This window comes from Cervus canadensis, chromosome 32 (genome assembly GCF_019320065.1).
Source record: "Cervus canadensis isolate Bull #8, Minnesota chromosome 32, ASM1932006v1, whole genome shotgun sequence".
NCBI classification, from domain to species: domain Eukaryota; kingdom Metazoa; phylum Chordata; class Mammalia; order Artiodactyla; family Cervidae; genus Cervus; species Cervus canadensis.
Window position 1 is genome coordinate 31875015 of NC_057417.1, and position 23194 is coordinate 31898208.

The 23194-nt window shown below is 45.6% G+C and overlaps 1 protein-coding gene across 2 annotated transcripts; it reads left to right on the forward strand.

Annotated features, from left to right (window-relative positions):
* The first annotated feature begins 13396 nt into the window (after positions 1–13396).
* ZDHHC4 (zinc finger DHHC-type palmitoyltransferase 4) lies at positions 13397–22129 on the forward strand. Of its 2 annotated transcripts, XM_043455727.1 has the most exons (8): positions 13397–13476; positions 13931–14125; positions 14704–14827; positions 15767–15840; positions 16886–17064; positions 18819–18944; positions 20055–20299; positions 21787–22129. In XM_043455727.1, exons 2-8 carry the CDS (start codon positions 14040–14042, stop codon positions 22075–22077), a joined length of 1125 nt encoding a protein of 374 aa, XP_043311662.1. In that variant the 5' UTR covers positions 13397–13476; positions 13931–14039; the 3' UTR covers positions 22078–22129. The 2 variants fall into 2 exon arrangements, with proteins under 2 accessions (XP_043311662.1, XP_043311664.1); XM_043455729.1 differs by lacking the exon at positions 13397–13476 and having other exon boundaries at positions 13967–14099.
* The last annotated feature ends 1065 nt before the right edge of the window (positions 22130–23194 follow it).

A 23194-nucleotide genomic window follows, 5' to 3' on the forward strand; every position in this document is an offset into this window, starting at 1 on the left:
AGTTTCATGAAAAGCTGAACATACGAAACACTTTTCAAATGACACCTGTCCCACTCTTAGGTATATCTTTACCCAAGAGATATGGATTCAGTGGACATGAATCCACTGACAGATGAATACATAAAGAAGATGTGTGGTACTACTCAGCCATAAAAAAATCTTGAAATAATGCCATATGCACCAACATGGATGGATGTAGAGATTATCATACAAAGTGAAGTAAGTCAGAAACAGAAAGGCAAGTATCATATGGTATCACTTATATGTGATCTAAGCATATCAAAATATGAATTTAAAATATGATACAAATGAACTCACCTAAGAAACAGGAACAGACTCACAGACATAGACGACAGACTTGTTGCCAACAGGAAGGTGGGGGTGGGGGGAGGGATGGCTTGGGGGTTTGGGATTAGCAGATGCAAACTATCATGTATAGAATGGATAAACAACCAGGTCCTACTGTATATAGCACAGGGAACTATACTATCCTGTGATAAACCATAATGGAAAAGAATATGAAGAAGAATCTGTGTATGTATAACTGAACCCCTATGCTGAATAGCAGAAATTAACAACATTGTCAACTATACGTCAATAAAATAAATTTTTAAAAAAGACCTGCAAATGAAGGTTTATAGCAGCACAATGCACAGAAGCCAAAAACTGGAAACAATCTAAATATCCATCTACTGGCGAATGGAGAGACAGATTGTGGTCTGTCTATACAGTGGAATGGAATGCTACCCACCCCCGCATACTGCCCTCTTTGGAAGGATGTCACTTCAAGGTGGAGAGTCATGCTCTACATAAATTATTTGGGGTTCTTCTGTATGGGAGACATACTTCTTTTCCTCTCTTGGCTTATTCAATCACTTGTATAGGTATGGACTCATGGATATCTTCTTTTATACTTTGTTTTATAACCCAGCACTACATTATTTATATTGTGGCTCAGATTGTATGTGTATTTCACTGTCTTATTCCTGGTACTACAACATGGGCCAGGCTAAGCCCACCCCTAGAATCAGCTGTTTCTCCCAGGAGCTCTGGTTTCTTTTCTCGGAGAATGATGTTAGAAACCAAGACGTGGATGTGCCCATTGCTACTGGGTTATCCTTGCTTCTGGGCCCTTTCAGCTGACAGAGCATCGAATGCGCCTTCTCATATAGTCTCCACTATTTCCCAGTTTAGTTAGGTCAGCATCTCTCCCCCTCATCCCTTTCACTGAGGTTATTTCATACATTTGTAATACAGTTTGATTTTGGTGGGTCACATTCTGATTCATCTTGGGATGCCCTAACTTACTAAATGGTTACACTCTGCAGCATGCAGGATCTTAATTCCCTGACCAGGGATCTAACCCGTGCCCCCTGCATTGGGAGTGCCGAGTCTTAACCACCGGACCATCAGGGAAGTCCTCTAAATGCTTTTTAAAATTTGCATACATTAAAGTTCACTCTTTGGGCTGTAACTTTCCATGGATTTTGACACACGCTTAATGTCACGTGTCCACCATGAGGAGTTTCATTGCCCTAAAATATCCCTTGTGTGTCATCAATCTTTCTGCTCCCTCAGTCCTCGGGTAACCATTAATCTTTTTACTGTCTCTTTTTCAGATTGTCATATAAATGGAATCAAACAGCCTGGTTTTTCATTTAGTAATGTACATTTAAGATTCATCCATGTTTTTGTGTGTTCATAGCTCATTCCTTTATATTTTTGTGCATTATTCCATTTTATGGATGGACCACCATCCATTCACCTATGAAGGACATCTTGGTTGCTTCCAGGTGATTGTTAATACATCTACTATAAACATTCACATATAGGTTTTCATACAGACATAAATCAGTTGGGTAAATGTCTAGAAGTTGTACATAAATATATATATTTTCATGTGCTTTTTGCCACCTGTGTATCTTCTGTGGTGAGGTGCCTGTTCATATATTTTGTTTGTTTAAAAAAACTGTAATTGTTGAGTTTTAAGAGTTTTTTCACTGTGTATTTTGAACACAGGTCTTTTATCTGATATGTGATTTAAAATATTTTCTCCAGTGGGTAATTTGTATTTTTATTCTCTTAACAGTATTAGACCCAGAGCAAAGTTTTAAAATTGAATAAAATCCAGTTTATTAAAATTTTGGGGTGGGGAGAATTATGCTTTTAGTGTTGTATCTAGAAACCCATCCCCAAACCCAAGGTTGTGTAGATTTTCTCCTAATTTTTTCTTCTAGAAGATTTTGGAAACATTCAGCCCAACCCTGGTTCCCTGTTAAGAGTATGTTGTGGGCCTTCCCTGGTGGTCCAGTGGTTAAGACTCTGCCTTGCAACGCAAAGGACACGGGTTCGATCCCTGGTCTAGGAAGAGCCCACATGTCTCAGAGAAACTACGCCGGTGGGCCACAACTAAGGAACCCAAGCTCTGGAGCCCTTGAGCGGCAACTACTGAGCCCACACGCCACAACTATTGAAACCCCGAATCCTAGAGCCTGTGCTTTGCAGCAAGAGAAGCCACGGCAATAAGAAGCCTGCACAAGACAACTCGAGAGTAGCCCCCACTCGCCACAACTAAAAAAAGCCCGCGCACAGCACCCAAGACCCAGCACAGCCAATAAATAAATATTTATTCCCCTATAAGAAGAGGCTTTTATCAGATATGACTGCAAACACCACAAAATGAATCCAGTTGGTTATAGGCTGAATTTCGTCCCCTCAAGTTCATATGTTGAATTCCTAACTCTTGTACCTCAAAATGTGTCTGTGTTTGCAGATAAGGCCTTAAAAGGGATGGTTAAATTAAAATGAGGCTGTGAGATGTACAGAACAGACTTTTGGACTCTGTGGGAGAAGGCGAGGGTGGGATGTTTTGAGAGAACAGCATGTATATTATCTATGGTGAAACAGACCACCGGCCAAGGTGAGATGCATGAGACAAGTGCTCGGGCCAGGTGCACTGGGAGGACCCAGGGGAATCGGGTGCGGGGGGAGGTGGGAGGGGGGATCGGGATGGGGAATACATGTAACTCCATGGCTGATTCATGTCAATGTATGACAAAACCCACTGCAATGTTGCGAAGTAATTAGCCTCCAACTAATAAAAATAATTGAAAATAAAATAAAATAAAATGAGGCTGTGAGAGTGGTCCCTAATCCAATCTAACTGGTGTCTCTACAGGAAGAGGACATTTGGACACAGAGGACAACCAGGAACTCATGTGCATGGATGATAGACCATGGAGGACACGGCGCCAAGGACAGAGGCTTTCAGGAGAAACCAACTCTGCCGACATCTTGGCCTCCGACTTACTAGCCTTCAAAACTGTGTGAAAATAAATGTCTATTGTTTAAGCCACCCAGTCTGTGGTATTTTTTACGGCAGCCCTAACAGAATTACTCATTGCCGTAGTAAAATTTCATCAGAATGCTTTAAGAGGCTCTTCATTCAGGATGTATTAGGAGCTGGGTACTTGGCCTTGGCCAAGGAGAGCAAATGTGGGGAGGCAGTGATTGATTGGGAAGACCCAGACATCAGTTTAAAACTGGCCGCTGTCTTCCTCTCTCCAGGCCAAGTCTACCCCGACACATCCGGCCACTCAGGACTGAGGAGACTGAGCCCGACTGGGCAATTAATATCTTGCAGTCACATCGTGGACTCCTACCCGAAGCCTCTGAGAGTATCTGCACTGTGCGGTAGGACCCTGGGTAACAAACGCAGGGGAGCAGGTGACAGCCTGCTGGGGGATGGAGGGGTCCAGACGACTGTCCCTCCCCGTGACATGAGAGCTGAAGCTGACCAATGTCACGATGGAGTTTTGAGGGCGGGCTTGACTAGCATGGGGTCATCGACTTGGCTAGTGCATCAATCAGGGTGATGCATGCTGGCTGTGGCGCCAAACGACCTGCAGTTTCAGTGGCTTAACATAATAAAGTTTTATTTATTGCCTACATCACAGTTCAGCGTGGGTTGAGTGGATTTCCTGGGTCGGGGGTGGGGGCTACCTCCAGGAAAAGATGCTGGGTTCCAGATCCTTCTATCTTGTGAGGCCAACATCTTAAACATGTGGTCACTTCTGTAAAAGCCATTACATCAATAGAAGGGGAAGAGGATTGTGCAGGAATGTTTTAAGGGCATGGTCTAGAAGTGACCTGCATTTCTTCTGCATGCTTTTCAAAGCCCAGGACAAACTTCAAAGGAGCCTGGGAGATGTCACTGTCCCCGTGCCCAGGCAGAGGAAGCCGTGGGGTGAGCAAAGGGCATTGCCCCTAACACAGACAAGGACACTCATTTTCCTACCCAGTTTGCAAATGCTGGGGTGCTGCGGAACATGGTGGCGTGGGGAGTCAGCCTCCAGAGGGTCGAGAATGCTGGCTGACACAGCTGTTTCAAAACAAGTTTAGAGGAGGAGAGTTGGCTTAGCAGCAAACAGGGAAAAAGCTGGGGGCTTACTTACCCACGGATCTGGGGTGAATTAAGGATGAGGCTTGTTGGGGCTGCTCTTTGGAGAGGAGTGTGGTGTGACGAGCAGCACTGGGGACTGTAAACCCCGTGGCCATGTCATAGGAAGCATTAGCGGCACAACAGTGGAGAACAAACTATCAGCCGTCACGTCCAGATGCAGGCAGGCTTGACTCTCTGCTCAGCCCCTGGCACAAGCCTTGGCCTGACATTGCGTGCAGAGCTGTGAGCCAAGTGCTGGCGGGAGTCTCTCCCAACGTCCCTGCTTCCACCGAAGTGAGCTCAGCCCACTGGTGCACCTCGTCTTTCTCGAGTTCCTTTCCCCTTGGTCTTGTTTCCCCTCTACTCACTTGAAAGTTATTTTACCTTCTTTGTTCATCGAGGTAAACCACCTCCAGCCCTGCCAGGAATAAGACCACACCCATCCTTAAAGAAACGTGATAGAGATTTGGAGAAGTCGCCCTTCCCATCCCTTATACCTGCTGCTCTTTCCCTAATAGTCAAGGTAGCTTTAGGAACTTGGGGTGTGTGTGAGGGGGTCGGCAGTGGGAGATTGAGCCTTAAAAGAGCACTTTCTGATCTTTCGGCCTGCTAAGTAGATTTTAGTGTGTCTGTTGAAAAGACCAAGGTCTGAAATACAAACTATTTGTGTCTCTCTGTGTGTGTGCGTGTGTGCCAAGTTTGGGATTCAGGAATTGAAAAAAAAAATTGCAAAAGCTTATGGTTTAAACCATAAATCATAGAGTGGGACTGTCTGAACTGGGACTATGAGCCTCTTTCACACACCAAAGAAGTAAGAGTTTGAGCAGCAGGTGAGGAGGGAGGCTCAGGAGGAGCAGACTCATCCTCCCCAACTCAGAACCTGGGCCCCAGGAGCCAAGCTCAGTCCAGTTATGACCAAACACAGGAGGCTGCCTTTGGCACCTTGGACTCTGGGCCGGCTTGAACTGCTCTCAGCGGCACACACACCTCCCTCCATGCCCGTCACTGCTCCTGGGAGCACCATCAGAGTGGGACAGTCAGGGGGCTGCACCTCACTGTGTCCGGTGTGACAAACAACAAACTGTGTCTCCCCAGGGGCCTCTCCCTCTGGGCCCCGGGCTTCAGGCGAGTGCTCGGAACCACACCAGAATGCCAGGCTCTGGGTGCCCCTCCTCCAGACTGCAGAGTTTGCAAACTGCTAATCCTGCAGGTTCTGGAGCTCTGTCCGTAGCAAGAGGAGTTGCGTGGTGGCTCGGGGACCAGAGGAGCCCACGAAGCCCGGTGCCAGGACAGGGGGCACCTTGCTTCCCAGACGCCCATTCCAGACCCCACCCACCCGCCTCCTGGAGACATGAGGTAACATTTCCGCCTGCCTGTTGGCTTCCGTGGCGGCCCTCTGGGTTGACCATCCTAACGAGGCTGTCTTTCCGGGCTCCTCTTTCCTGCTGTCCCCGTGATGCTGGAGAGCCTCTGCCTCTTCTCTTTTTACGCCCTCTTGCTCTTCCTAAGGAATCGCATCTGTCCTGGGCGACCTTGCAGGGCTGTGAGGCTGCAGCTTTGTGGCTAGAATTTCTTCCCTCTTCCTTTGAATACATGTTTTCTTGAACTTACACCAGGAGACGGCTTGCCAGGAAGGAATTTTATTAATAGATTTGCCTTTGAGTCTGGGAGATGAAGGGCGTCCACTGTGAGCTCCTGCTATGCTCCAGGCATCTCCTGTTCTCACAGCGGCAACTTCATTCATCCTGGGCTCACTTTTTTTTAACTTTTAATTTCATTTTGAAGTATAGTTGATGAACAATGTTGGGTTGGTTTCAGGTGTATAGTGAAGTCATTCAGTTATACATATATCTATTCTTTTTCAAATGCTTCATCCTGGGCTCATTCTTAATTGGTGGGACATTTTTAACATATTGCTCTTTTCATTCCAGATATGACACCTTATTAGGTACCCATGTATTGAGTGTCTACCCAGCACCCATGTCCCTTTCTAATACTTTCTAGTATTATCCAGGTCTCCATCTGGAGTCTTCCTCTCCCCTGAGCAGCCCCTATGATTTGGGAGAAATTGATCCTCCCTGCAGCCTCAGGGGCCACTTGTTCAACTCACTAAAAGGCAAAGTTCATTTTCCCAGCCTCCAAACTGGGTGCAGGAATTAGCCTCTCTGCCTCAAGCCAACCAGGGTGAAGCTTAGTACTCCTATTTGGAATCCTGGGTAAACCTCCCTACTCTCCTCCTCATTGGAAGTGAACCTGGAAGTGTGAATACCTAGATGTAGCTGGCAGCCATCCCAGGAGGAAGGCTGGTTTGAGGATGAAGCTGATACTCAGCTGACAGAGTGAGGGACAAAAAGGACCTCTGTCCTTGATGATGCCATTGAGCTGCTGGTTCAAACCATTCCTGAAGCCTGCCCTGTCTCTGGATATTCCAGTGGCAGAGGGCAAGTCTCCTTTGCTTGCTGAACTCCATTTCAGTTGGGCTTTCTATTACTTGCAACATAAGGAACTCTGATACCCCAACACTTTTCAGAGATCAGAAATACTTCCCACTTTGTTCTCCTGTATTGATTGCATTCACTAACTTTGAGGACTGTGTCTATATGAGTGGCCAATGTTGACTGAATGTCCTTCATGTGCATTATCTCATTTAACCCTTACAACAACCTTTGTAGTCTTTTATCCTTACTTGAACTGATGAAGAAACAGGCTCAGAGAGGTTAAATAAAAACTACACAGCTAGAAGAGATTAGAACCCAAGAAGCCAGATTCCTGAGCTCATCTTCTTCTTTTTTAAGAAAATATTTATTCATTTGGTTGCCCCAGGTCTTAGTTGCACTATGTGTCATCTTTAGTTGTAGCATGTGAATTCTTAGTTGCGGCATGGAGGATCCCCAACCAGGGATCGAACCTAGGCCCCCTGCATTGGCAGGTGGCTTATTAACCACTGGGCCATCAGGGACATCTGATAACTTTTAGGTATAGGTATAAATACACTCTCATTTGAGAGATACCACAGCTGGTGGTGAACTGCAGGATTGGTAACCAGAGTAACAGAGCATTTGGGGTGAGGAGAGCTGAAGAGGGCACTGGCTCAAGACCATTCAGAAACAATCAGGAATCGAGGTTCTGCCCTGACAACCCCTTTGACCTTGGAGCTGAACTCACTTACCTTAAGGGGCAGCAATCAAGGTGGCCAAGGCCAACTGGAAAGTGTAAGCTGGCCAAACCTATGTTATCTTCCAGCTGGTTAATGGTGACATAGTACAGCCCAACCTACTGGGCAGAAGAATTTTTGTTTTGGTTGCTATCCAGGATATAGATTTTCCTTCGGATGGAATTCATCCTTATTCTTTCATTTGTTCAACACATTTTTATTTGAGAATCTATGAACAAGGCAGGGCTTCCCAGGCGGCACTAGGGGTAAAGAATCCACCTGCCAATGCAGGAAACACAAGAGATGTGGGCTCAGTCCATGGGTCAGGAAGATCTCCCAGAGTAGGAAATGGCAGCCCACTCCAGTATACTTGCCTGGGAAATCCCATGGACAGAGAAGCCTGGTGGGCAGAGTTCAGACATGACTGAGCGGCGGAGTACACAGACACACATGTGAACGAGGCACTAAGATGGTTGCTATTGATACAATAGTAAGCAAATACAGAACCAGTGCTTGCCCTCCAGCAAAAATACTGTCATTATGTTCTTTTAAATTTTTTCCTTTATTCTTCCATTGTAAAATTCTTCCTGACCAATAAATCACTGTTTGCAGACAAGGACCATGTGCTATATTTGCCTTTGCAAGGCAAATATGAAGTCCTGTACATCATTTCCAACTGCTGCTTCAGTCATTCCCTTGGGGATAAGAGATGGTGGTATACAAGGCGGTTGAGTCTGTCAACCGATCTCGTAGCAGGTAAAAAGTGACACCACAGGTCCAGTTTCAGGGGCTGACAGGAGGGCTTCGGAATGCTCCAAGAGGGATTCTCTGCTACAGGCTTTACAGGTGATATACTCCTTCCTATCCACTTGAATTAAACTTTTGGTTTCAGGCAGTGTTTTCATATGCTATTTATAAACTCGTGTCAAGGTTCATGTTTGGAGATTTTGAAGAAGAGAAGGAAAAAAATAAAATACCAGTAACACGTGAGTTTCAGGAACAAACTGATCACTGAGATATGTGTTCTGAGAAAATAATTCAACTGAAAAAAAAAGCCTATGCACATGAATATTTGTAAATCTCTATAATACTAAAAAGTAGGAAATGGTACAAATGTCCAATGACAAGGTTAGATTAAGTTCAGTATGTCATATCCTTGAATAAAAATTAAAACTATCTATGTAGAGGAAAAGCATAAAGAATCAACCTGCCAATGGAGGAGATGCAAGAGACTTGGGTTCAATCCTTGGGTCGGGAAGATCCCCTGGAGGAGGGCATGGCAACCCTCTTCAGTATTTTTGCCTGGAGAATCCCATGGATAGAGGAGCCTGGTGGGCTATAGTCCATGGGGTTGCAAAGAGTCAGACACAACCGAAGTGACTTAGCATGCACTCACGCAAGGGAAACATTAAACAGGAATCCCAGCTTCATTCTAATTGGTTTTGAAAAATTACTGTGATAAGGAAGATGGATTATCCTCATTGGATGAGATCAATAAAGACCCACTCCTATTCTCCAAAGAAGACACATAGATGGCAAAGAGGTTCATGAAAAGATGCTCAACATCACTAATTATTAGAGAAATGCAAATCAAACCTACAATGAGATATCACCTCACACCGGTCAGAATGGCCACTACTAAAAAGTCTACAAACAATAAATGCTGGAGCGAGTGTGGAGAAAAAGGAACCCTCTTACACTGTGGGCGAGAATGTAAATTGGTGCTGCCATGATGGGGAACAGTATGGAGACTCCACAAAAAAACTAAAAATAGAGCTACCATGTGATCCAGAAATTCCACTCCTGGGCATATATCCAGAGAAAACCACAGTTTGAAAGGATACATGCAACCCAATGTTCATTGTGGCACTGTTTACAACAGAAAAGACACAGAAGCAACCTAAATGTCTAATGATGTTCAGCATCGCTAGAAACCAGCCAGTTGTAATTAAGACAGCCCAGCACAGCAATCAAGCACACTGATTCTTTAGCCAATGGCCTGGGTTTGAATTATGGCTCTCATACCTTTTAACTCTATGGCCTGATAGGAAATTGTTTAACTTCTCTAGGCCTCCATTTCCTCATCTATAAAAGTGGTATAATAATAATAATAATACTTAATTCATAGTAAGTATGAGAGCTTGCGCCTTGGAAGAAAAGCTATGACCAACCTAGGCAGCATATTACAAAGCAGAGACGTTTTTTCAGTAGTCACGTATGGATGTGAGAATTGGACTATAAAGAAAGCTGAGCGCCGAAGAATTGATGCTTTTGAACTGTGGTGTTGGAGAAGACTGGAGAGTCCCTTGGACTGCAAGGAGATCCAACCAGTCAATCCTAAAGGAAATCAGTCCTGAATTTTCATTGGAAGGACTGATGCTGAGGCTGAAACTCCAATACTTTGGCCACCTGATGCAAAGAACTGACTCATTGGAAAAGACCCTGATGCTGGCAAAGATTGAAGGCAGGAGGAGAAGGAGATGACAGAGGATGAGATGGCTGGATGGTATCATGGACTCGATGGACATGAGTTTGAGCAAGCTCCAGGAGTTGATGAAGGATTCCTGGGGTGATGGACTCCTGAACTTCCACAGGAAAGCCAGGCATGCTGCAGTCCATGGGGGTTGCAGTCGGGACACGACTGAGCAACTGATTTGAACTGAACTATCTCATAGAGTTACTATAAAAATTAAATGATAAATATTAAAAAACTTTAAACTACCTAGAACAGTACCTGGAACATAGTAAATACTAAGTAAGTGTGTGGTGAACAAACAAATAAAATGCCATTTAACTCATCAGAATGTATATATTAAAGGAGCTAATCTGGGAATTCCCTGGTGGTCCACTGCTATGGCCTGGGTTAAGGGTTCAATTCCTGGTCGGGGAACTAAGATTCTACAAGCATTGTGGCGTGGCCAAACCAACAAACAAAAAGGACCTGATCTCTCAAATGCTTGCAAGGGTTTGCAGAAACAGGCTCTTTCAGACATTTGAAGTGGAAGAGCAATTTAATACTATTTATTAAAAGTAAAAATGCATGGGGATGCAAAGAGTCAGACACAACTTAGTAACTAAATGACAACAACGACAAGAATGCCTATATATTCTGGGGCCCAGGAATTCTACTTCCTATAGCTGTCCTAGGAAAAATATACCCACTTGTGTGTAATGAACTTCATGAAGGTATTTTCACTGCAACACAGTTTGCAATAGCAAAACCTGAAATTGACTTAAATGTTTAATAATAGGACCATTACATTTAAGGTTGCAAATTGGCACCCCTTAGGCTAAATCTGTCCTGCAGGTATGTTGTGCTTAGCCTGAATACTGTTTCATAATCTTGAATTAGTTGCCAATATTAAAAAATTAGATTTATGTCATAAAGATCCGTGTTTTCAAATATTCTTAAAACACTGGCATTCAAGTTAACAATCCTTTGGTCTGTGTAAATAGCTACTTTTCCTTAGAACAAAACACACCTGCTCAACTTTGTCACATTACTGAATTGTTACTTGCATATCCCCTATAGGCACTAGAGTCTGAGAGCTTGGCAGATGAGTTATGGCTCCGCCAAATAATAAATTGTACATGTGAGGTAAATACAACATAGCAGATGATTATGTAGTGGTGTGAAGGATCACCAGGACATACTCTGGGGTTAAAAAAAAAAAGAGCAAGCAAGAGGTAGAACCATTATGTATACGATAATGCTATTTTGGTAAACAAAAAACTATGTATTTGTATGTACACACTACAATGTAAACTATGAAGTTCAGGGATTTTTCCATTTTATTGCTATGTTCCTAGTGCCTAAAACAGTCCCTGGCATATACTGGGTTCTTAATACATATTTTAAAAATTTTATTTTGGCTGCACTGGGTCTTTGTTGCAGCACACAGGGTTTCTCCAGTTCCTGTGCACGGGCCTTCTCCTATTGCAAATGGAGTACAGGCTCAGTTGACCCACAGAAAGTTGGATCTTAGTTCCCCTACCAGGGACCGAACCCACATCCTCTGTGTTGGAAGGTGGATTCTCAACCGTTGGACCATCAGGGATGTCCCTCAATTTGTTGTTGTTGTTTAGTTGCTAAGTCATGTCCGACTCTTTTTGAGACCTGCCAGGACTGTAGCCTGCCAGGCTCCTCCCTCCATGGCATTTCCCAGGCAAGAGTACTAGAGTGGGTTGCCATTTCCTTCTCCAGGGAATCTTCCCAACCCAGGAATAGAACTCACGTCTCTTGTCTCCTGCTTGGCAGGCAGATTCTTTACCACTGAACCACCTGGGCTTCCCAGTCCCTCAATACATTATTTGTTTAATAAATACATAGAAGAGGGCATCAGAGGATGAGATGGCTAGATGGCATCACTGATGCAATGGACACGAACTAGGGCAAGCTTCAGGAGATGGTGAGGGACAGAGAGGCCTGGCATGCTGCAGTCTATGGGGTTGTGAAAAGTCGGACATGACTGGGCGACTGAACAACAACAATGTAGAAAGAGTTGTGAAAGATACACACTAAATAAGTGATTAATTCTGTCAAACTACTGAGATTTGGGAGGGGTGGTGGTCAAGGGAGGTTTTCCTTCTGTATAGTTTGACGCTTTTACAAGGAGAACACAATATAGTATTACTTGCATCAGTTTAAAAAAATGAAAGAAAAGCAGTCCAGCACAAAATACCCTAGTAATCAAACCAAGATTTAAATTGAGGCCCAACTAAAACCATCTAAAGAAAAATGAATGGGGTTAAAAATAAAACTCTGCACTTATGAGTGAACAAAGCTAATCAAAATACTTAACTACCAGCTCAGAATTAACCAGCAAGGTGATGAGTCTGCTGAAAACACTGATGAAATCCAGCCACTCCGCATACTTGATGAGGCTCCATCCATAACCACAGTCCTCCCTGGTGCTATCATATTTTCTGATTTTTGGGTTTTGTTTCTCGATTCTGTGTCCTCAAGTTCATGAATGCCTTTCACATAATGTATCAGAAAGTGACCAGCTTGGGAAGTCTTTTAAAAAGGAAAAAAAGAAGAAGAAGAATTAATAAGCTGGGGGTAGGTAGCAAAGACAGGCAAAGAGAAGCGCTTTAATGTCAATGTTTGGAGATCACAGACATTTCCCCTCAAAGGGAGGATAGGCCTGCCTCATGTTTTCAGAGGCATCGAGAATAGACAGGTCTCAGCGGATTCTGAGGTGTCAGGGCAAAGGAACACCCCACGGGGGCCTTCTCAATGCTATGTTTGGAAGCAGCTTTTCTCTCTCCAGGTTCAACTATCATTAAACAACCTTCCTTCTTATCCTCCACGTTTGGAGTCAAACAATCCTCAACCACCCAGGGGCAGGATGTTCAGAGCTATTCCGAGACAGCAGGAGCAAAGCCACTGGAAAGGGTGAGACGGGTCCAAACGGCGCGACCGGCAGAAAGCAAAGCAAACTCTGTTCATCACGAAGACACAGTGTACAAGCGCCAAGGTGAGCTCGTCCCGGGCCGCCCCGGCCCCTGCACGGCTGGGAGCCCGGCCCTGACGGGGCTCTACTCAGGTCGGCGGGCGGCTAGGTCTGCTTCACAACAGCGGCGTCCTCACCCGCACCAGGCCTGGGACAGTCTTTTGTAAGATTTTTGGCAACGGCTCTCCAAAGCTGAACCTGCGGCCGTTGGTCTGAAAGTGCTCAACCGGGAAACTAGAGACACCTCAGCGAGAGCAGACCACCACAGACGGCTCCGCCCCCGCAGCCTCCCGCAAGCACTTCCGCCGGAAGTCCAGCGGGCCAACGATAGCGTCTCATGTTGACGTCACGTGTCCGCCGGAAGTCTGGGGACGCGCCCTCGAGGCGCCGGCCAGGGCGCTGCTGGTTGTTGGCAGATCCCGGCGGTAAGTCAGCCTCCGCTGGGGTGTTAGGTACCCGGGCTGGCGCAGGGCCGTACGTCTCCCTGTCTGACCAGTCCTTTCCCGTTGTGTGTGGGGTTGCCCGGCGCCCAGACACCCTCCGTGTCCCCTCCGATCTTTCTAACCCCGCCCCCCAGCCCTGCTTTGGCTCTGGGGGAAATGGCCGGAGCCGCTGGGATCTTCGGACGGAGTGTAGCCTCGGGCATGCCCTTCTGTTGGGTCCCCAGCTGGGCTCCTTAAGTATGGGGATAAGCCCCGAGATCCAAGTCTCTTGGGTTATTTCTTCCCGATTAGCTTTTTTGCCCCCTCGAAATCTTAAAATTCCCATTCACCCTGCGGGGGCACAACGTCCTCTGACTTTCACATTCTCTCCCACAGTAGAGTCTGCCCCCGACTCCTAGTCTGTCATATCGTGTGTGTTGAATTGGTGTCTCTGCAGCCAGATCCAGCCTCCTAGGGGAACCATGTCTCCTGTAACTTTGGGTGCCGCTCGTTGCGCCAGGCACACGCCGCTGCGCAAGAGGAGATGCCGTTTGAGTTCTCCGTGAATGTTCGGAGGAGAAATGCCAGAGCTGCCGTCTGAAGGCTATCCAGACAAAAGAAATAATGTAGGCTGGGGACCCCGAATCACCTCGTGAGAATTACTGCTCTTTGTTTCTTCTGCCCTATCTCGTGGAGAGTTTCCAGTTTGGTTATCTCAGTTGGAAGTTCTGCCCAGAATCATATCTGCCAAGGCCCAGAGTAACCGTTTCCAGTTTCTTAATACAGGCCTGTGTTTTGACTCTGGTCCCCCAGGGTGGTCCCTGATTGTTGAGGGTCCCTGGCCTGGCGTGGAGGGTTGCTTCATGAGACGCCATTACTGATCCTGGCCCCTGACCTCCTCTGCTGGACCCTCTTTCCAATAGTATTGTCAGCAGATTCTCTTGGGTACATTTCATATCAGTGTGCCATCTGAGGGAAGACCGATGCTTTCTGCATATTCTTTCCCACTGATTTGGGGATTTGCAGGCTGGAAATGCCACAAGGCAGACCACAGTGGTTTGATTAGGAAACTCTTGAAGGGTTACCAGGTGAGTAGCTCCACTGAGAGGTAGTTTGTGCTTGAAAACTGAAGAAATCTGTTTGAGGAGCCATGTAGGGAATCAGTGTCTGAGAATATGCGATGGAATATATCCCTCAGTAGTAGTCACACTCTTTTCTGTTCTTTTGTAGCCCCAGGATGGACTTTCTGGTTCTCTTCTTACTCTACTTGGCGTTGGTGCTGCTTGGTTTTGTGATGATCTGCATAGGCTCGAAAACCCATTACTTGCAAGGCCTGACCAGCAGAGGAGCACAGGTAACAGTGATGCTTGGAGAACACTTGAATACCACCAGTCTAAAAGGCTTGGGCTTCTCAGGTGGCGCTAGTGGTAAAGAATCTGCCTGCCAATGCAGGGAACAAAAGAGATGTGGGTTCGGTCCCTGGGTCAGGAAGATTCCTTGGAGGAGGGCATGGCAACCCACTCCAGTGTTCCTGCCTGGGAAATCCCATGGACAGAGGAGCCTGGTGGGCTACAGTTCATGTGGTCACAAAGAGTTGGACACGACTGAGCGCACACACACACACCCCAAAGGCTCACCAATTTTCCATCAGAACAAAAAAGTGATGCCATTTTTATTCGTTCATTCACTTGTTCTATCATTTATGGCAGTTGTGGTATATTCCAAAGCTAGCATTCTCAAGACTGGCTGTTTTTCTCTGGATTTGATGCCTGTAATTGGGCATGGATGTGAGAAATGTGTGTCTGGAGGGCCCTGATGGGTGAAACTGGGGGTTGTGTGAACAGAAAGCTGAACATTAGGCTGCCCACACTCCTCCAGGGATCAGAGTGAGCAGAATTGGGGTGAAACGCCTTGGGAGGGAGTTGGCTGGGAGGGACCTGGGCTAATGCCCAGTGGAGTCTGGGACTTAGGATTGAACGCAGGGCAGGGAAAGGTTTTGTTAGCAGTTCACATTAGTATCACCTGATCCAGCCCCTCTGCTCACCTCCCTTTGCCTGAAGACCCCCAGCTGGTGCCTTGTGTGAGGTCAGGGTGGAAACGGAGGAGCAGGCATCAAAGGAAGGCCTGCTGCAGGTGGCCCTCCTCTGTCCTCACTTTAATCAGTTCTCTGCTCATAAGCAGAAACACACCTTAATATTACCAGTACTGCTGGCTGAAAGTGAAGCATCTGATTTGTTTAAGAGTTGGGGGCAGGTAACAAGAAATGAAACTGAACCTTTCTCTTTTGTTTTAGATATTTTCATATATAATTCCAGAATGTCTTCAGAGAGTCATGCTAAGAGTGCTTCATTACCTCTTCCATACAAGGTATTTCTATTTCAGAGTTTTAAGTATTAGTAGTATCTTCTTTTCTGTTTAGCCTGTTAGCTGTTGCTGTCCTCTGGCTTCAGGAGGTTCCTTGTTTGTTTCCAGTGTGTTACGGGGCAGGATGCTGGAGGGATCAAGAGTCCTGGGTTCAGACCCTCTACTCATGGATAATCTGCCTTATATCTTTGGGGTTTCAACATACCTAATTTTAAATAGAAATATTTAAAGAATGATAAAATGCTGACATGCATTTCTATAAAAAGAAATGTATCTAATACTGAGACCTCAGTTCCCAACAAAGATGATGATGATAATTGATAACATTTATTGAATACTTACTGTGTGGGAGGCAGTAGGTGAAAGGTTTTACATGATTACTATTATCTCAAGCCCAAAAGAAGTGGTGTCCCTTGGTTCACTTTCCGTAGCATCAGTTCGGTTCAGTTGCTCGGTTGTGTCCGACTCTTTGCGACCCCACGGACTGCAGCACGCCAGGCTTCCCTATCTGTCATCAACTCCCGGAGCTTGCTCAAACTCATGCCCATTGAGTCGGTGATGCCATCCAACCATCTCATCCTCTGTCGTCCCGTTCTCCTCCTGCCTTCAATCTTTCCCAGCATCAGGGTCTTTTCCAGTGAGTCAGTTCTTCCCATCAGGTGGCCAAAGTATTGGAGTTTTAGCTTCAGCAGCAGTCCTTCCAATAAATATTCAGGACTGATTTCCTTTACGATGGACTGGTTGGATCTCCTTGCAGTCCAAGGGGCTCTCAAGAGTCTTCTCCAACACCACAGTTCAAAAGCATCAGTTCTTTGGCGCTCAGCTTTCTTTATAGTCCAACTCTCACATCCATACATGACTCCTGAAAAGACCATAGCTTTGACTAGATGGACCTTTGTTGGCAAAGAAATGTTTCTGCTTCTTAATATGCTATCTAGGTTGGTCATAGCTTTTCTTCCAAGGAGTAAGCATCTTTTAATTCCATAGCATGGTACAAGTTTTTCACAGAGAAACCCCTGTGAACAAGTTGTCTACCTATTTCTTTCAGAAACAACACCTTCGTTATCCTGCATCTCATCTTGCAAGGGATGGTTTATACCGAATACACCTGGGAAATATTTGGCCTCTGTCAACAGCTGGAGTTCTCTTTATATTACCTTTTTCTGCCTTATCTGCTGCTGGGTGTAAACCTGGTGTTTTTCGCCCTAACTTGTGTAACCGACCCTGGTAAGTTGAGGCTCTTAGCATAGAAACCGGTGACAGCTTGCTGTCAGACTCGTTGGCAGTGTTACAGACAAGTAGTGACCCCTCTGAGGGCTCTGCAGAAGGCTTGATATGTAAGGTGTGCACACACTTTCAGGTTTGTTTCTTTTACATTTTATTTCTTATTTATGGCAGTGTGGAGTCTTCAGTGCTACTCGGGCTTTTCTCTCGTCATGGCGAGTGAGGACTCCACTTCACTGTGGTGCACGGGCTTCTCTTGTTGCTGAGCACAGGCTCTAGGGCCCATGGGCTTCAGTGGTTGCGATTCCTGGGCTCTAGAGCACAGGCTCAACAGTTGTGGTGCATGGGCTTCATTGCCTTTGAGGCATGTGGGATCTTCCTGGACCAGGGATCAAACCCATGTCTCCTGCACTGGCAGGCGTATTCTTCACTGAGTTACCAGGGAAGCCTGATCGTTCAGTTTTTTGTGTTTTCTAATTTTATCTTTTTCCTTCTTCATGCACACAGGTGTGCTTTCTTTTCTTTTTTTTTTTTAGGAGGGCGGGGCGGGCCGCGGGGCCGGGCGGGGCCCCTCTCCTGCCCCCCCTTTTTTTTTTAACTTTAAGTATTTTTTGCTTCTTTGCCTCACAGATTATTTAAAACTATTTAAAAATTGCCATACACTTTTATTTTTGGATACTTTCACTTAATTGTATTATGTGCAGAGCTTTCAGTCTATATGATACATTTTCTTTTAAAATGGTTAGTGATATTTGCATTATGCCCAGGTATGTGGTCAGTTTGTATAAATAATCCATGTGTTCTTGAAGAGTATTTATCGTCTAGTTCTTAGATACAGGCAACCGTATAAGTCCATTAGATCAAGATGTTAATTATGTTGAGATCTTTTATATTCATACTTTTTTTTTTGATTGATTACTGAGAGAGTGTGTGATCTCATTCTAATGGTAGGTTTGACAGATTTTTTTCCTTCACATATTTTGAAGCTGTTAAATATTTGTGTATGTATAATAGTTACATATACTCAGGAGTATTCAAGTTTAGAATTAGTATTATCTCTTGATTCTTTTTTTTTTAAATATAATGAGCCTCTCTGTTACTAGTAATGCACTGTTCTCAAGGCCTCTCTGTCTGATATTGTTACACTGTTTTTTGCTGGATACTTGCTGGGTACTTTTCCCCCATTCTTTTAGCCTCTATTTTTGAAAGACTAAATGTGCACTCACTAATGAATAGATAAATAAAATGAGATATACCTCTTCAGTGGAATGTTACTCAGCCATAACTAGGAATAAGTACTTATACATGCTGTAACATGGAGGAACCTTGAAAACATTATGCTCAATGGAAGAAGCCAGGTAAAAAAGACCACATATTGTATGATTCCATTTATAGAAAGTATTCAAAAAAAGGCAAATCCATAGAGACAGAAAGTAGATTGGTGGTTGCCAGGGGCTGTGGGACTAGAGAGAAATGAAGAGTGACTTCTAAAGGATTTCTTGTTGGGGTGATGCAAATGTTCTAAAGCTGATTGTGATGGTAGTACAACTCTGTGACTATAAAAACCATTGAATGGTACCCTATAAACAAATCAGTTGGTTTTATGAACTATATCTCAATAAAGCTGTTAATTTAAAAAATAAATTATTTGGAATGCTAAACACAGCAATTTTAGTTGTATTTTGCCAGGACAGATTGGTTGAACACCCAGTCGACTGTATAGCTCAAAACTGACACTTGTCCTTCCTTTTTTTCAGGTACCATAACAAAAGCAAACGAATTACTGTTCCTTCAAGTTTATGAATTTGATGAAGTGATGTTCCTAAAGAACGTGAGGTGCCCTACTTGTGATTTAAGGAAACCAGCGCGGTCCAAGCACTGCAGTAAGTCTGGCCCTGGCCCCTCCAGCTCCGCCCTCACCCAGCAGACAACATTCTCTGTCAGAGGATGTTACATACGTCTAGAAGCGGCCATTGCTGGTAGGGGCCTGATCATGGTTTCTTTAAGATACCCGAGGTGAAGCCTTGGGTTCTCGTGAGCAGCCTTCAGCTCTGGGTCCAACAGCCCGTCCTGTGCCCGGGGGCTGGGCTTGCTGCCCAAGAGATGCTCCTGTGGGATGTTGCGTTTGCTGACTTCAGTCCTGGCAGAGCCTATCCTCTTAGGGTGTGCCCGAGATCCTGATCACTGCTGTCCAACACAAGTGTCCTGTGAGCCGCATAGGGGATTTTAAATTTTCCAGTAGCCGCATTGCAAAAGTAAACAAGAAATAGACAGAATTAGTATCATATGTTTCATTTAACCTAACATACCTAAAACACCATCTTAATGTGTAATCAATATAAAAAATAAAAATATCACTCATGGAGTGTTTATATTCTCTTTTCATATTAATTTCTTGAGATTCAGTGTGTTTTTTACATCACTGTTACATCTCAGTCAGTAAACACCAAATTTTTATTGGACATTCTTGATGTGTATTTAGAGTTCATAAAATTTAGAGTTGGAGGAACTGATTCATGTACCCAAGCTCTTCTAGACATTTGCAATAGTTTTTCAGTGACTGAGTCAGTACCAGAACATCCTTGTCCTTTAATATCCACATCTACATTGACATAATGGTTCATCTTTATGCAAAAAATTGATTTGACTTTGAAGCAGAAGCATCAGTTTTAAGATTACATCTAAATAAAGTCAGTTCACCAAGTATTGTGTCACCTCAGTGTTACTCACATTGAACTCAAAGGAGCATTGCATAAATTGGAAAACAAGTGTGAATTTATCAATGTCAACAAAGTATTCCTTGAGGTTTTTCTTGTAGCCACGTTTCAAGGCCTCAGTCCCCACATGTGGCTACTGTATCGGCCACTGTATTTACACTGCGGTTTTGAAAGTGTGGCGGCGGCAGCTGCCATTTCCTCCAGCCTTCAGTGCTCAAGTCCGCGTGTCGTTACCAAGGATCAACGCAGGCTTGTGGCTCCCCTGTTGCCCTGCAGGTGTGTGTGACCGGTGTGTGCACCGGTTTGACCATCACTGTGTGTGGGTGAACAACTGCATCGGGGCCTGGAACACCCGGTACTTCCTCTGCTACCTCTGGACGCTGACGGCCTCGGCCGCCACCATGGCCCTGGTGAGCACCGTGTTCCTGGTCCGCCTGGCGGTGATGTCAGACGTGTACCTGCAGACTTACGTCGATGACCTCGGCCACTTGCAGGTTGTTGACACTGTCTTTCTTGTTCAGGTAACTACTGCTCAGGTGACTGCGTTGCGGGCTGTTTGCGGAACAGCCCCTGCAATCAAGGTGGTCTTCTGTCCATCACTACAGACCCTCCGTGGTACCCCCGATGCCCACCTCCTCTTCCCCACGTCCCTAATGCCCGACTACCACTCACCTGTCCTCTCTGTCATTGTTATTGCGTGATTGCTACCTCCATGGAATCCTACGGTAGCATTTTGGGGTTGGCTTTTTCCACTCAGCAGTTTCTTCGAGATCCATCCGGGCGGTTCCGTGCATCAGTAGTTCATTTTCTGACTGCCATACCGTATTCCATGGTGTGGATGGGTCAGTTTGTTTAATCAGTTACCCTCTGAGGGACATTTGGGCAATTTCCAGTTTTGGACTATTACTGATGAGGCTGCTGTGAACTTCCATTTATAAGCTGCTGTATGAAAATAGGTCTTCAGTGTGATTGTGGATTGTATGATGAGTCCATTTTAGGTTGTTTTTTTTTGTGTGTGTGTGTGTGAATTATGCCCTCTAATTATTTATCTATTTGATATTAGGATGACACATTGTAACTCTATGAGGTGACTGATGTGTTAACTAACCTTCCTGTACCATTTCACCACATAATCACTATGTTGTATATTACATCATACACGTTAATCTTTCACAATGTTACTTGTCAGTTATATCTCTATAAAGCTGGGAGTGAAAAGAAAATTTGAAATATCTTGGACAAAAATAAAATATAAACTGGAAATTATTCCTCTCTCAACAATTTCACTCTCCAGACGCAAACACCTTTATAGTTTGTTTGTTGTTTATTTCAGGCTTTTTTTCCCCGTGTATCTGTTTTATATGGCCATACACCTTCACAGAGTTAGCTTTATTTTTATACAAATAGGATTCCATGGTGACTTTTGCATCTTATCTTTCTCATTGGGCAATATATTACCAGCATCTTTTCCAAATTAATGCACAGACATGGACCTCCCGTCAATGGCTCCTTATTGTTCTGTAGCGTAACTACCCCAGAGTTTTATTCTACCTCCTGGATGGACATTTAACTGGTTTCTTTTAGCAAGAGGGGCTGACGCTCAGTGAATACCTTTGTATATGTATTTCTGTGGTCATACTGTTTTCAGAGCGAGACCGATCTCTTCTACCTGCCTGGACTTTATGTTGATGCATGAACTAAGATCTGGATTTATTTTTGTTTATTTTCTGCACAGCCCCCTGGCATAGCACCACTTCCCAAGTGTCCTTCCCTGTCTCCCTCAATGTACGCCCTCCGTTTATCCCGTGTGAAGTCCTTAGACACACCGGGATTTCCTCCTGGGCTGCTTGTCCATGCCATTTGTGTTTCTGATTATCTTCAGTGGGTCAGAGACAGGGGAGCCGGGGAGGCAGCTCTGCCACGTGTGTGGACAAGACCCTGGCTGGTGGGGTGACTGACTTCTGTCACCGCCTGGCTGTCTAACACACTGCTTCTTCTTTGCCCCCAGTACCTGTTCCTGACCTTCCCAAGGATCGTCTTCCTGGTGGGCTTCGTCATGGTGCTGAGCTTCCTCCTGGGGGGCTACCTGTGCTTCTGTTTATACCTGGCCGCCACCAACCAGACCACTAACGAGTGGTACAAAGGCGACCGGGCCTGGTGCCAGCAGTGTCCCCACGTGGCCAGGCCCCCAGCAGCGGAGCCCCAGGTCTACCGGAACATCCACTCCCGTGGGCTCTGGGGCAACCTTCGAGAGATCTTTCTGCCTGCTACTGCGCGTTATGAGAGAAAGAAGAAATAGGGATGGGAAGAGTGTTACTGCCTTTTAAATATAGTATACATTTATTTATACATATGGATATGTTCTAAGCATTGGTTTATTTGTTTTTCTGGTTTCTGCTGTGTTTATGAGTTGGCTTTCAGTGGCTAAGGAGAGGAGGGGAAATTAGTATTTGCTGGGTGTCTAATCCTTGCCAGGTACCCTGCTAATAAACCCTTTTATCCTCTGTTCACTCAGCTGGCTGAACAGAGCATCTCTGAAGTCCTGGTGCCAAGGGACTCAAAGGTGACTTCTCAGAGGTTCCTCTTGACCTTGGTCTCCCGCTGGGCTCCTAGATGGGAGGGGCCTCATGGCTGGGTCCACCGATGTGCAGGAGAGTCCCTGTGATTTGGAGTTGTCCCTGGATGCACCCTCTTTGATGTCCTTTCCATCTTTCCCAGGGAGAGACCGTGGCTTTTTTTTTTTACGTCCTGACCCACACCCAGTATCCTCACCTTGACCCACCTGCAGGCCAGGATGGGCCTTTTACAGGAAGCACATCCCTGTTGGTCTCTTGCCTGCCCTCCACTGGCCTCTTGTGGCCAAACTCAAGTCATTTCTGCCCTATTTTTAAAACGCCAAACTAAGCCCCAGTTAATTCATTGCAGAAAGATGAACGCAAGGAAAAAGAGATTCACAGAAAGTGCTGAGGGCTTTTAGATTGTCAGATCTTGGTCGTCAGGAGCAGGATAACGGTTCCCTGTGTCCCTCCCAGGCAGGCCGGCCACTCCAGAGGGCATTGGGGAATACGGACTCCGGGGTAGGAGGTATCATTCCGCGTCACTGCGGTCCCATGAGTTAAAGACTAGATCCAATCTTAAAAGTGAATGAATGGCTGAGGCCTGAGCCAGGGCCCTGCACCAGCATCCTGTCCTTTGAAAAACTCGGTGAAATCAGACGCGCAGGCTTTGAAGGCCGCACTGAGAAAGCAAGGGGAGCTCGGGGAGGGTCTCTGGGTGGTGGGTGGGGGGCATCAGGTCCTGGGAGCCTTCTCCGGGGGTGGGGGTGTGTGGCACCCCCTCGGCAGGGGCGGGGTCAGGGTGGGCGGGGCTGCCGCTTCCGTTCCCGCGGGCCGGGCCGCCAGGGGGCGCGTTCCCCG

Excerpts from the sequence above, each read along its gene's own strand:
- ZDHHC4 (XM_043455727.1), top strand. The coding sequence starts at position 14,040 with ATGTTCGGAGGAGAAATGCCAGAGCTGCCGTCTGAAGGCTATCCAGAC. Across the intron at positions 14,126-14,703 it reads TGGGGACCCCGAATCACCTC|CCCCAGGATGGACTTTCTGG; the intron begins GTGAGAATTACT and ends GTTCTTTTGTAG. Across the intron at positions 15,841-16,885 it reads CATTACCTCTTCCATACAAG|AAACAACACCTTCGTTATCC; the intron begins GTATTTCTATTT and ends TATTTCTTTCAG.